The sequence below is a fragment of the Micromys minutus genome, assembly GCF_963924665.1.
Source record: "Micromys minutus genome assembly, chromosome: 2".
Classification (NCBI taxonomy): domain Eukaryota; kingdom Metazoa; phylum Chordata; class Mammalia; order Rodentia; family Muridae; genus Micromys; species Micromys minutus.
The window spans coordinates 12298858-12313782 of record NC_137971.1 but is presented as its reverse complement, the minus strand read 5'-3'; the positions used below and the strand labels follow the sequence as shown (position 1 = coordinate 12313782).

General features: G+C 39.9%; 1 protein-coding gene across 1 annotated transcript in view; it reads left to right on the top strand.

Moving 5' to 3' along the window:
• The window catches only part of SORCS3 (sortilin related VPS10 domain containing receptor 3), a gene marked incomplete at both ends in the record, with an annotated part of 603941 nt that overhangs the window by 469474 nt on the left and 119542 nt on the right, over positions 1-14925 (top strand). The window contains 2 exons of the mRNA XM_080913549.1: positions 2784-2873; positions 12844-13023. Of these exons, the coding sequence (XP_080769675.1) occupies positions 2784-2873; positions 12844-13023 (270 nt within the window). The remainder of the gene's footprint in view (positions 1-2783; positions 2874-12843; positions 13024-14925) is intronic.

The window sequence follows — 14925 nt, the reverse complement described above, 5'->3', positions numbered from 1 at the left end:
TGGCAAGTCTGATATCAAGGTAGAGATGTGTCCACTGTCTGTAAGGGCACTTTCTCTGCCTGTGATTTTGAGTGTTGTACATTCTTCTCTCACATTGCAGAAGCAATAGATGGGTAAGAGAGGCTAAAGTTAGATAGCTTCAATCATTTTATAAGCCTATGATGATCTTCATTAGCTCAAGTGTTCTCATCTATTCACCTTCTAAAATACCGTACATCTGAATAGTATTGCACTGGGCATTAAATGCCAACATACACGATAGAAGAAATGTAAACATTAAAAATGTGCCACTTGTGTTTTCTGGGAAGGAAGGAGGCCTCAACAATGTCATTAGACATGAAGGAACTCTTAGCAGAATATGTATGCCACAGGAGTAAATGTTGACTGCCTTGTGAAAAAGGAAGAGGTAACATTCAGAAGCTGATTGACAGGGCCTCAGGAAACTGATGACATCTAAGACCTTTTCATGGATTCTAGAGGCTTGTACTTAGGTTTAGGCATTATTGAACTTTGAGGTACATAGTCAGATGAAGTGGGGAATATCTGAATATCTATGGGAGATTCTGTGGTAGTTTTAGTACTTGGGGAAGCACTTGGCCTATATGGTCTTCCCATAGCCCTCTAATATGTTAGAGAATTCCATGGTCCACCAGGACCATAATCTATATTTATTACTGAAGCATCAATGCTCTAAGTTATCTGTGAGATTGTGTGTGAGACATCTGTGCCAGAGGGCAGGTTTAGTGAGGTTCTGTAGAGAACTAGATTTTAAATACAGCATATATTTGGGGTGCTTAAATGTTATCTCACATGGAGGACCCCCTTTGGGGGGTTGACAAAATGTCCGAGGACAGAATAGATGGAAAAACTGGACAATGGTGTGAATGAGTTAAATGCTATTGGATTGGGTGTTTTAAAAAGTTTAATTATAGGAATTTCATATCAATTAAAAATTATCACCACTATGAATAGTAGCAGTCAGGATATTTAGGCGAGGAGCACAGAGGTGTATGCAGATCACTGTTCATGATCTACTTTTGTGGTGTTCAAAGTCCGGTCCCCAGAGAGCAAAGGCACCAATGAACTTATTAGGAAAAGCCATTCTTTGATTCCATTCAAATTCAATATAATAAGATGTGAGGCTCAGCAGTCTGAGTTTTAATAAGCTATCCAGGTAATACTGAAGCATGCCAAAACACAAAACAGTTGATGCAGTTTTGTTTTTTTTTTTTTTTTTTTTTTTTTTGGATTGGAAGGTATGTTTATATGTTTTGATTTTTATAATTAAAATAGAATCAAATCAAGCAAATGAACACATGGGTTCCTGCAAGGCCTAAGCGTGTTTGGGTGCCCATGTAGAAGAGTTACATTTTAACCTGAGTCTATGAGCTTAGTGATTATTTTTAAAAGTAGGAATTCTTTGTGAACCATTGATCTCAATATGTTAACACCCACTCTAAGCCAATCCAAAACAATGCAGATTTATGACAAGTACTTTAGAAAAATAAAAATAAAAGTTATAGAATACAAACAATGTCTGAGTCTCATTAGAAAATAGAGACCTACAATAACTTTAAACACGAAGGAGAAAACCAGTCTCTCGTCTTCATTAACTTCTGCACCAGTTTTTTTCTCAGGCTCTGTTTTATGCTGAGTCTAACATCTGCCCTACCTGGCAGCTTGAAGTACCTACTTTGGGTTCTTCCAATCTGTAAAGAAAAGGAAGAAAGCCATGGGGGGAAGCCATCCAGCAGAATGAGGGGTGAAGGGTATCTTTCAGCAGAGATGTTACACCCCACTTCTCCCAGCTGCTTCTGAGGATGGCTGCTCACTTTGGCCAGGACTGGGGGTTCTGGCTAGTCTCCAGCATGTGCTCGGTGAGAAGGGAGCATGTGCCTAGAGTAATTGTCCCAGCAGCAGCCTGGTTGCTATTGTCCTTCTGCTATTTTCTCTGAACAGGCCATGTTATCTTCTTCTGTGAATATTAATTTCCCCAGAGTTAGGATAATTGGACCAAGAGCAGCCCTCCACAGAACTGTGCCATATTGGCAGGACTTTTCCACAAACCCAGCTTTGTGGACCAATTTTTGGAGAGATACCATGTCATCTAATGAAGGATCCATTCTTTGCCAAGTGAAGTGGCTGAGCTTATTCTTGTCCTTCTAGCTCTGAACAAACAGAAGTTTATACATTCCATGTCTGGACTTTTTCTTCTTACCTTCACTGTCTTTAATCAGCTTGCACATGGGAAGGATCAAAAAGCAGCTGTCCAATGCATAGGTTTATGAATATGAATGGAAAATGTGACTATCAGAAAAGAAATGAGATTTCTCAGCAGTGGTGGTTTGAGACATGCTAATCATTTAGATTCCAAACAATGCTTATGATCATGGTGCTGTGGTTGTTATGAATTAATAAACTATTAAAATGGATACTGGACAAATATATCATGGTTGAAACTGATGCTGATAGCTTCTTTGTTTTCACTGAAAAATGCACATTACGTAGGTCATATCTACAAAGCACAGTGACAGCATACAGGATCACCCTATGTTTTCACGTAGTCATTTAGGAACACAGGGATTATCATTGTCATTGTGTATTCACTGTATCAGCACCAGGACATAGAAACACTCAAGTATTCCATGGCATCAGGGACTCAAAGCTAACATTAGATAGACCCGAAGAGGTAATTTTGAGCGTATTGAGGTTACTTGTGGGCAGGACAGTATTTTCTAACTTGTGTCCCCATCTGATCTCTTCTTGTTTCTCCCCTGATCCAGGTAACGATAGGTGGAAGAGCCAGCTACTACGTGTCCTATCGAAGAGAAGCCTTTGCCCAGATAAAGCTGCCCAAGTACTCCTTGCCGAAGGTATTGAACACAGTACCTGCTACCCTGAGACTTGCTAGACAAAGGCAAAGATAGAGAGGCTTCTTGTCATGCACATTTAATCCGAAGCACTCCGAAAGGATTTTGTCCATTTGTTGATGGTGCTGGGTGGGAGCACTGTATTTTTTTCCTCAGCAGCATGGCAGGCATGAATTTGATTTCCTATAACTCAAGCATGTGGTAGTATCCTGTGTGAGAAAGGAAGACTGGCTTTGAAACCAGTCTCTTCAGAGAGGGCTCCTTCGAAAAGCAGTGCTGTTGACAAACAGAAGATGCATTTGTCCTTCAGGAGCACAGCTGCTATGTGCATAGCTAAAAGCACACAGTTAAGTCTGGTGGTCTCTTGGCTTCTCTTTGCATTTTGAAGGCAAATGAACACACGCTACCTCTTTGTGTTTTACTCTCTCAATGAGTAGATAAAAGAGCCTAGCTTACTAGAGCAATAATATCAGGTGGTAATATTTCAACGCCTCAACTGGAAGATTACAAAGCTTCTTCAGTGTGTCCTACTTTATATAAATACCAACTTCTAGGTATTTAGGCTGGATCTTGTAAATTCCTTTTGCACAATACCAGGATGTGATGGCGTTTCTTAATGGGGCTGCAGAAGGCCATTCTGAGGCATGCATTCTCCAGGTAATATGATAAGAACCCTTTGGCCTCTAAGATGAGGCTAAGAAACAGTGTGTATGGCTACCTGAGCAGAGTGGGGTGATTATGGGATTATAAGGTAAATCACTTTACATCCCTTGGTATTTTATTTTCAGTCACTTCTGTATGGGTGTATTCATTCTCTCATGTCTTCATTCATTCTTTATTAATTTGTTCAACTTTAATTTAAGTGGGCAATCTATGTTACACATTGAACTATTCGAAAGTCATTTAATAATGGAAAGTTCAGTCTTTTCTTTTTACTCTTTGCCAAAATTATTAATTTTTAATGGTCTTAATTGAAATAGAATTCTACCATTCCCCCTCAGAATAGAATTTTATCATTCTACCTCAATTTCCTCCCTCTTGTCACTACCAGACATCCCCTAAATCCCTCTTTACCCTGACTCTCAAGTTGATATTCTTTGTCTTTGTTTATATTGTTATATGAGTATCTGTATATGTGAGTGCAACTATACATAAATACAACCTGCTGTGCCCCAATTTCTGTTTGTATGTATATATGGTTCTTAAGGTTGGTAACTCTGTATTAGTCAACCTGTAAAAGGGGTTCACCCTTGGAAGGGGCTAATTCTCTTTTTTTCCAGCAGCCAAACAGGATATAGTTTGACTCCTATTATTTGGTTATAGAAACAGTAAATTGTTAATAGAAGGGCAGGAGTTGGTCAAGAAGACATTGATTAGGATCTTTTCTGTGGTCTTTGACTTCAAAGTACAGAGCGTACCAGTGTGCCACACTTTGGGGTACTGGGTTCTGAGTCACACATTGGAGGAAGCTTGCCAAATGACTTGCTCGTGTTCAGAATGGTATTAAGACAAGTGGTGCCATTCATTTTAGCAGTAGATATGGTATTGGATAGATATGACTGGGTATAGCATTAATGGGATAAAATTGTGACATAGCTTCACAAGCTATTTTATACACACGTTAACTTAATTTCTTGAACTCTGCACACTTTATAAAAATTAAAATATTTGAAAGCAATAGAAATAAAATAAGTATCAGTTTAATAACATATTTAAAAGCATTTGCTAGAAAACATTGAACTATAAATAGAATAGCAAATATGGTACCAAATATTCCTTACCTGCTAACATCAAATAAATATAAATTTAATGAAGTGTCCTAAAACATCTTTAAGAATTGAACTAGTCATGGATTGAATAGTGAATGCAAGGCAAGCATGTTCTGCCTGCTAAAGTTTGTAGTCTGGTGGACAAGCACCATTAGGTAAGCCAGTGTAAGCACACAGAGGAGTCTCGAAGTTTAAGGAACATCTATAGATAAAGGGGCATCTAACTGAATACAGATAGTAAGGGCAACTTCCCGGAGAAAGTTATGTTTAGGATAATATAAGAAAACTGTAAAATGTGACATGTAAACAAAGGCTGGTTAGAAGTACAGGTGTGGGAGAGAATATAAGCCTTTCCTATTATCTCGGAGGAATTGGTACCCTGATACCTGCAGACATCAAAATTCACAGATGAAAAAAGTCTGTTGTGTAACTATCAGGGCATAACATTTTCCCAGCCTATGCACATCATTTATGAATACTTAAAATCATCCTTCAATCTCATGACAATATTGTTTAGGGGATTAAAAAAAGGAAATGGCCTGCTCTATTTGTTAAGCAAAGACATATAATTAAGGGCACATTGGTTTCTGGAGAACAGAGATTGGGAGGACCAGCTACCCTTGCGAAGGCCTTGGTTTAAGAGCAAACATAGCTCCTTTAAGAGAGTTAAAATATGCCTTCTGAAGTTTGGTTACAGAGTTTGGCAGAATTGCCAGTGAAAAGGGCACATCCCATATTAAATAGGTCTGGGTGGGGGACAGAGACTGGTTTCTGATTTTACTCTGGCCTCTCTCTGACTTGAGTTTGTTTAAAAATTGTTTAGGATGAAGGGAAAATTCAGCCATGATCTTCCTAAAGGAGGATGCTGTGGTCCCCAACCTTCAGACTTGAGCCTGCAAGTCTCCCTAGCTTTACCTACAATGTGTGTTTCCGGACCCTTCCAAACCATCTTTCCACTGTAAGGATTTTATGAACATGTTTCCCTCTGTATCAGTGCACATTTTATGAAATTTTAACCTTTCCAGGAAAGCAATAGTTCGGTCCCTTAGGCATGTGGCTGCAGGTGGGGTACAAATGAGGCCCTGAATTGATTTCCACACGGAGCAACCCATTAATGATTAGCAACCCCATGGTGGCTTATAGTGGAGGTATATCCAACCAGGCATGCAGCCCCTTCATAGAAGCGCATCCAGATAGACTTCTCATTAATACAAGGCTGCTGTGAAGGTACCTGGATGGTGATCGATCATTTTATTAGCTGGCGTTGGCCCAGATTTTCATAATCAAGGCTAAGGAGCTAGGGGCAGAGAGAATGAAGGCAGCTTAGTTCTTTCTATTGTTTAAGAGACTGAAATGACTTTGTTCCATTCAGTACTGTAGCTGCTGTTAGATGGGTTGGTAAAAAACAAATGATAGAAAAGTTTCCTGTTATCACGGCCAGTTGTGCTTCTGTCTGCAGCCTGTCTGTTTAGAACAAACATACCTTGAGTTTCAAGTGTTTGGTATAGGGTTAGATGGATGGCATTAGTGATGGGCAGATTTATTAGAATGAGGAGCAGCTTGTTAGGCTTCTGTGGCTCCCTTGTTGGGCACTGGGTTGGAACTCTCATCCCATAGGCATGAGACACTTACGCACCAATCAGAAAGCATAGTGGAAGAGGATTAGACCAATGGCAGAGAAAAGACAGTTGAACTTTTGAGCAGATTCCTAAATGATCCTTTAAGCTCAACCACTTACCCAGGAGCCTGGGTCTGCCTAATGCAAAATGGCACAGCAACACAGAAACTTTGTGAGGAGTCAATGAATGGCTCATGGTATGTCCAGTGTAATATGCTCAGTACATCCAAGGAACAAGTTACTTAGGAGGAAATAATGCCAATGCCCTTAACCTGCCTGCTATGCAGATGAAGCTCATAGTAGAACTGTGTCTCTGACAGCACTGGCCTTCATATTGCTTAAGGATGATACTGTACTACCTGGAGCCTGACACAGACTTTTTGGTCCCTTAGATTCTAAATTTTTTTTCCTAGGTTACAATTCTAAAAATCATTTCTACAAGAGAAAATCTTGTTGTCTTTTTTCCCTAAAAGTATTTGGGTACTAGTGATACCCCTGAATTTGGCCTCAATTATTCTGGAAAACAGGCAAAGTTAAGGAATACACCTCTCCTTTGTGTCTAGGGAGGGGCTTATCCCTAAAGAACGCTTTCCAGGAGACTTGCTATGACTAAGATATCTGACCTACCTTTCTATCATAAGACCACATTTACATTCTTATTCTCATAAGTGAGTAGCTAAACTGTTGTCCTGCACACAACGGTGGACAAAACACTTAATAATTTGGCCTGGTCAAACTTTAATCTAGCCTTCCCACTGCCCTCTGTTCAAGTTGTACAGGCAACTGACAACTTGGGCAAACAAGCCATCTGTCTGACCCGAAAGCATTTCTGAGCATCGCCTGCTTCAAAGAAAATTTCTCCTTCAGTCCTGTGAGCATGTCATCTCTGTGCCCTGCTACACACTCGGTCTCTTTTTATTTTACACTTCTTTCTAAAAGCAAACCTTGAGGTTTGGGAGAAGCTTTTGTATGTAAAGTGTTTGACATGCAAGTGTGAGAGTTCAGGTCCAGAGTATCTTCAAATGTGCTCACATAACATCCTGCCTTTGGAGAGTCAGAGTCAGGGGATTCCGTTAAGCAAGCTGGTCAAACTATACCAAGTATTTGGAATTTAACAGAACTCTCTGTCTCTGCAAACAAGTATGGAGTGATTGAAGAAGAAGATCCCTGAGGTCAAATTCTTGTTTTAACACACAAGCACCTACATGTATGTGAGCACACATACTCATAAAAAACATACTACATGGACATACACATGCAACAAAGACTAACTTAAATGTATAGGAATTAAAAGAACCAATAAAAAGAAATTTAAGAGCAATTCTCTGCAAGTATGATGGTACATACATATTATTCAGACACTCAGAGGTAGCGCCAGGAGGATTTCTAGCTCCAGGCCAGCCTTTGCCTGGTTCAAACACTGGTTTGAAGCCAGCCTGAAATATATTAAACCCTTTTGTAAAATGGAACAAAACATAAGCAGTTTCTTCTGAAATACTTGTAGTTATTATATCAGAGTTTGCAGTAGTTTTTCTTATCTACGTCAGAATATGCAGTAATTTGTCAGTTGGATGTAGTTAGTGCCAGTGTGAATAATGAGATGGGGGAGGCTATTTCTTTAACATTATTATAAAAACAGTGACACGGATATTAACTTTTGTCTCTTTACCTAGATCTAGTAGATCACATCCACTATTCCTAATGATTTGTGTGTAATCCTAATCTGTTTGTGCATTTCTACTCAGTCTTTCACGCACTGCTAACTGCCCTCTATCCTCCCATCCATCCATTTACTCCATGTGACCTTGGAAATCCTGCAGCCATTCCTACAAAGGACCACCCATGTGGTCAAACGTACTCTTAACATCTCTACCCCCTTATTTTCATCTGGATTTCTAGAATATTCTGGCATAATGCCCCTCCCCCAAGTTCATACTAAAGCCCTTCCCCTTTCTGTATGCCTTTCTTCTAGGTATCTCTTAGGTTCTTCTTATAATCTGTGTGTTCTCTGAGTAGTTGCATCCACTTTAGTTTATATCGGTGACTGCTGCATGAAGAGCCTCAACCCATCTCTCACCACTACCCAGCCCTTTACTGAACTGCCCATTCCCAGGCCTTGTTTGAGAAGCCCAGATGTAAGCTAGTACCTGCTCTCTATTCCCTGCGCCTCCTCATTCTATTTACTTTCATACCCCGTTATTTACTTTGTAAACTTTTGTTCTGCGTGGACTCCACAGCCAATGCTTTGCAAAGTACTAGAGGTAAAGTAATAAATACAAAGAATTCCTGCTCCCGGGAAGCTTAGTGTGCACTGACAGAGAAAAACAACCAACAAATAATTATGTGTGATTACTTTATCACTAATTACAAATGCAGTGCATGATATCTGAAAATAAAGAGGCCAATTTGATAAATCAGACACTGTCGATGTGTTCTTTCCAATAGATTTCCTAATATACCACCAATCCATTTTACAGAGACAGTACTAAGAATCTACTTCCTTAGTTTAGGTCTTCACAGGTCTTTATAGTTCCTGCCGAATAAAGGTTAGATGTGCTGCACAAAATCCTGTGTGGCATGGCCCCTCTCTTCTTACCTTTTGCATGAGGATATGTGTAGAGCCCTTAACCTGTGTTCTTGAGAATTCCACACTCTCTCACTTGTCTGCGTTAGTGTAGCATCTATTTATAGTTGAGAAAAATCTAAGAATATGCTGTCTTTCCCATCGGGGCATCTGCTTAGGGACATCCTCTTTGGTGTAGCTTTATTAATCTTTACTTTTCTCGCGTTCAAATGCTTAACCATTTAGGCGTTTCATGTAAACTTTTAAGAGGCACAGGACATGAGAAAACAAACAAACAGAAATAAACAGAAAACAGGAAGGAACCGTGAAGGATTTTCATTAGTGTTTACTTCAAAATACCCAGATTTTGTTGTGTTAGGTTTTTGTTTTGTTAGCGATTTTTCAAGTCACTATTGAGATGGTAGGGGTTATTACTGATCTGTGCTTTCCAGATAACATATGTGCTGAATCTGAGGCTTTTCAAGCTGTTGCAGCATTAGTGAGGCTCCTTTCAATGGTTTCTTACTATGGCTTCCCTTCCTCTGTGTTCCCCTTTTAGCACCAGCTCTCTTCCCGCAGGTTCCCAGGATCAGAAAGCAAGAAATAATTGCTTTGCAGTTCAATTAAGGTAGCTCCATCAAAGGAAACATTTATGATAGTCCAGAACCCTGTTGGACTGACTTTTAACTGATACTACATTTTTCTTAACATTTTAATATTCTGGTTATTATCTATTGATTTCTGTTCAACATGAACTATTTAGAAAGAGTTCATATATGAGCATGAACTACCAGTGGCACATGACTATATGCACCTTAAGATAGCTATGGTGTGTCCAAAAGCAAGTTAAGACTTTGCAAACTTACTTATGACACTATTAAAATTGTGGTTCAATTGTGGGGTTCTTTAATGAGAACTTTGTAGGTGACAATGTCATATTGCAATATTGGCAGGTTGTATAAGCGTAAAAAAACCATGTCAAAGTGATTCCATAGGATCATCTAGAAGACTTGTTCATGTGGTAACTAGAGGGCTTTCTCTCCCAGCTATTTAGGAGGCTGAAGTAGAAAGATGAACTCAAGGCTAACGTGGACATCTCAATTCCTGCCTCTATTGCTATGATAATACCCTAGTACAAATAACTGAATGGAAAAGGTGGCTTTTTTGGTTTTTGGTCAATAGTTTGAATACAGTTCATTTTGCTGGGAAGTCACATCAAGAAAACAAAGCAGTTAGTCTCATTGAACACAGAGTCAAATGCAGTGTGGGGAGTGCTTGTGCTCAGTTTACTTTCTCCTTCCTACACAACCCAGGATTCCAGCCCAGGGAATGGTGCCACCCACAGTGACCGAGTCTTCTAATATTAACATGATTAGCATAATATACCATTGGCATGTGCAGAGGTCTGTCTCCCAGGTAATTGTAGCTTTGGAGGTGACTATGAATATTAACCATTGTGCTCCATAGCATGGTAAAGTCCCTATGTCTTCAATGACAAAATAATGACAAATTTGATAAAGTTCTGTAAATCATCTTGATCACACTGAAGTTATATCCTTAGTAATATGGTACTTTAAAAGTTAGTTTTTTTTTTTTTTTATTAAATCTCAGTATTGTCATTTGTCATCACAATTACTGACGAAATCACAGGCAATACAGAATCTTAGACACGAGAGATGTTCTAGCTGTTTATGCTTAGGACCAAGGACTTAATAAGCAGCTGGCACAGCCCAGGATAGCCTTTTCCTAATATACACTCAGAGTAAAGATGTTTGCCTCTAACCCTGCCCATGGTATTCTAAATTGTTTTCTTCCCACTTACTTTACATTAGTTTAGTTTAAAATAACTCAGCTCATTCATTTTTATGACCAAAACATCTGGGAAAACCCAAGCATCTCTATTGCATTTTTATCATGGTAAGTGAATTTAATTCGAATTTCCTGCAGCTGCTCTTCCCCCCCCCCTACTGGGTTCTTGGGCATTCATTCTATATATACACCACAAGATTTCATCCCATGGTTTTTAGGAGTAAAACTTCTTTCTATTTTAAAACAGTGCAGAAGGAACCTGTAATTTGACAAGATAAGCACCAATGAGTGAGTTAAGCCCGAGTCAAGGAGACCAGAAAGTTCAAGCCTACTGTCTACTGACAAATTATCTCTAATTAAAAGTGTAGAATTTGTTTGTCTACTTTTTCTACATTCCAGTCTTGAAGATCATATGTCTTCTTCCTCAGTAGAATGTGAGAGGTGCTGGCTACAGAGCTGACATTATAGACCCTGTTGCTCTTTTCCCTTGAAGTAGATTCTGGGGAAGGTAGATTCTGGCTGATTGGTTATTTGTTATTGGCTCTTGTTAATGCTGCTGCTGCGACCAGTGAACTGCACAGATACAACCATAGCTCTCCATCTGTGACCTGTCACACACATACACACCAGCGTTATGCATTTTAATGCCATCACATTAACCAGATGCTTAACAATGCCAACATGGCCTCCTGAACACATGCATATTCTCCTGGTGTGGACTTGAATGTGTCATTATTATGCAGTGGTTAGAGAGCATGTGGTACGGCTTTTGTAAACTAGTTTTCAACTGTGAGCCATTCAATTGGATTTTAGGAATAATACAGACCAAGATTTGACACTAAAATGAATGGGAGGACGATGGTGAATGTAATGCTAGCCTGTAAGGAACAGACCAAAAGAATAGAGATTTAGCCAGGGCAGAGACTCTAATGGATCTACCTAGTGGCCTAGAGATTCCGGTTTTCATAAGGGTCACACTGACATTTGCACTTAGTCTTACTGTACCGGTTGCTAGTGTAAAATCATAGCTAACTTGCCCTGATATGAGTGCCTGTGCCTAGTCTTACTGTAACTTGTTATGCCATGTTCGGTTGATGTCACTGGGAGGCCTGCTCTTTTCTGAAACACAGGAGGAGGAGTGGATCTGGGGGAGGGGAGATAACAGGGGAATTGGGAGCAGTTGGGAGAGGGGAAACTGGGGTTAGAATGTAATATATGAAAGAAAAAGTAATTAAGAAACAAAAACTGAAAAAATGCACCCATGGACAAACCGCACACTCAAAGGAAGCCCATCTTTGTGTCAACCAGACCCTCAGATAGTCACAGTCTGGCTCTGCCATTTACTACCTGTGCAGTCTGAAACAGTTCAATGAACCCACTGTGTGCCTTAGTTTGCTCCAGAAAATGATAATAATCATCCTATCTCTATCACAGGATTATTTGACTTTTAATTGGAAATAAAATGGAATGACAGAATAGTGCCCAGGTACTAAGTGTTTTTGTCTCCACTCCTTGAGGAGAAAATTGAGATTCCTGGAGGCTGACACATTCTTGAAACACTGTCTCACAGCAGCAAGGCCTATAGTAAGGCCCAGGGCTTCAAGTTCCAGGTTGAGTGTGATTACCGGCCAAGCATAATTTTTTTTATCTCGTTTGCAGCAGGCTCTCCATTAGCTTCACTTAAATAACACACAAAACTCCTGGACGCACAATTAATTGACTCATGCCCGTGCGTTCCCTGCAATTGGAGCTCTATGGCCAGACCTACCTGCTTCATTGCCACCCACTTGATAGTGAGGATTCCCTTGGAAAACACTGCACTGCAAGATTTAAAACCATAAATGAAGATCAAGAGTGGAATGGGGCCTGCTTCTCCACGTGTCTGAGTGTCATCCTAGATGGCTAGGATGCTTCTGTTATCACTAACACTAAATTTCAGACATTAACACAAAAAATGAGCAGGAACGAATTCCTTGGAACCATGGGAAATAATAACCACGAAAGCCCCTTACAGCCATCTTGCTGTCACTTAGCAAGGAACACAAATCATGATGCTCACAATTTATAGCCTTGGTCCAACACAGAGCTGCTTAACATTGCCTATAACTCAAGATTCTCTTCACCCATTTTATCAGTCACAGAAATTATCAGAGGTCCCAGTAGGGAGAGAGGTAAGGCGCTCTACCTTCTCACAGGCCATCCGTCTCATTATAGGACATGCACATCATCAGTACTGATGAGAACCAAGTGTTTGCAGCCGTCCAAGAATGGAACCAGAATGACACCTACAACCTCTACATCTCGGACACACGTGGGATCTACTTTACCCTGGCTATGGAGAACATTAAGAGCAGCCGAGGTCTAATGGGAAACATCATTATTGAATTATATGAGGTATGTAGCCAAAATTATCCCTCCCTGGATTGACCTTTCCTTTGTATGTGCTTTGACTTTATAAGCCTAAGTACCATAATCCTGTGTTTGAGCTCAGCTGTTTCACTTGGCGATTGCATTTTGAGGCAAAGGAGGTAATGTCTTTGTGCCCCAGTGCCAGAGAAATAAAGTACAAGTGCTTGCCTGGTAATCGTCTTGTGAGGTGAGCGGTACGGTGTGTGTAAGGGATACACTGTCTCAGTAAGGTCAGTGTTTCCGCCTGTAGGAGCATGCCGGAACTGAAGGCACGTAGCATACATAATGCTTTATGGAACCTTTCAAAACCCCATGCTTCTTGCTATGTACCTGGCTAGAGAATGAGAGAATGCTATGTACATGCAGAAATTGTTTTTAAAGTGGTGCTTACAAGCATAATTTAGAGGAGAAATAAGAAAAATAACTTGTAACAGAGTAAATGCCATAACATGGTATAATAAAAACCCTGCCTTGATATGAGCATCACACACACACACACACACACACACACACACACACACGTGTTGATTCCTTATGTCATTAGAGGCGCTGTATGAGCTTGGACAGTACTAGATGGAGAACTGGTGAAGCGGTCAGGTTATCTGAGGGATGCAGAGTGTCCCTTATGCACCGTATGTTCCATAAGAAAACAGTGGCTGGTGGTTAAACCCATATAGCTTGTGACATGGAAGCTCAGCTCTGGCTGGGCTCTCAGATTCCCTGGATGAGCGTTGCTCTGGTGGATTTCCCTCTCTTTAAAGTCAATGTGTCTTTGGAACAGAAGTGGAGCTGAAGATTCAGTACATGGTCCTGTGGCCGCCTCTGGTTAGTGTTCCTCCAAGTTCTGGAATCTGTCACTGGTATCTGAGTTGTCTACTTTTTCTCCACCTAGTTACTACAGTGTCTCTTCCCTCACATCCCGTTCCCGACTTCAGATCTCAATTGTTTATTTACTTTTTATATTCTAGTGGATCCAGTTAGTGCTGCTTATTACTTCATAATTATGTGATCATCTGCATGACGTAGTTAACTTATCACATATTACATCCTTAAACTAAATGGAATCTCCCTGTCCTAGAAACCACCCTCTGTCAGTAGCAACCCAGCCCGGAGTGGGAGCTTGTGTTATCTGTCCTCTGCATTGTAGGACACCTACTGCCTTTATCTTGGGCAAGTCTAAAACAATTCTCTCAAAAACAAAGGCTTATTTGAGGAAGTGTCCATGTTTTTTTTTTTTCTATATTTATAATGACTAGCAGCAAAGTCTAGGGGTATAGATAACTTCAATAAACTTACATTCATTCCCTTTAACCTAATCAAACATACTTCCTTATTAACAATAAGCTACAGTCTTGAGTATAGTGTGAAGGAATATCTCCCAAGATTCAGAAGACTCCAAGGATGAATATTTATGCCCCATGTGCTGTCATTCAAATCCGAGAGAATAAACTTGATACAGATGACCTCATTGCAAAAAAAAAAAAAAAAAAAAACCTAGAAGCGCCATCTGGAAACCATGATTTTCATCTCTAATCTCAACATTTAGAGAGCTGAGGCAAGAGAACCATTAATTCAAGTCCAGAATAAGCTACATAGAGAGAACATAGATAGATAGATAGATAGGTAGATAGATAGATAGATAGATAGATAGATAGATAGATAGATAGATAGATAGATAGACAGACAGACAGATAGATAGTTAGATAGATAGGTAGGTAGGTAGGTAGGTAGATAGATAGGTGGGTGGGTGGGTGGGTGGGTAGATGGGTAGATAGATAGATAGATAGATAGATAGATAGATAGATAGATAGATAGAAAGAAGTACATACATACATACATGCATGCATACATATATATTCATACATACGCAGATATGTAGATAGATAC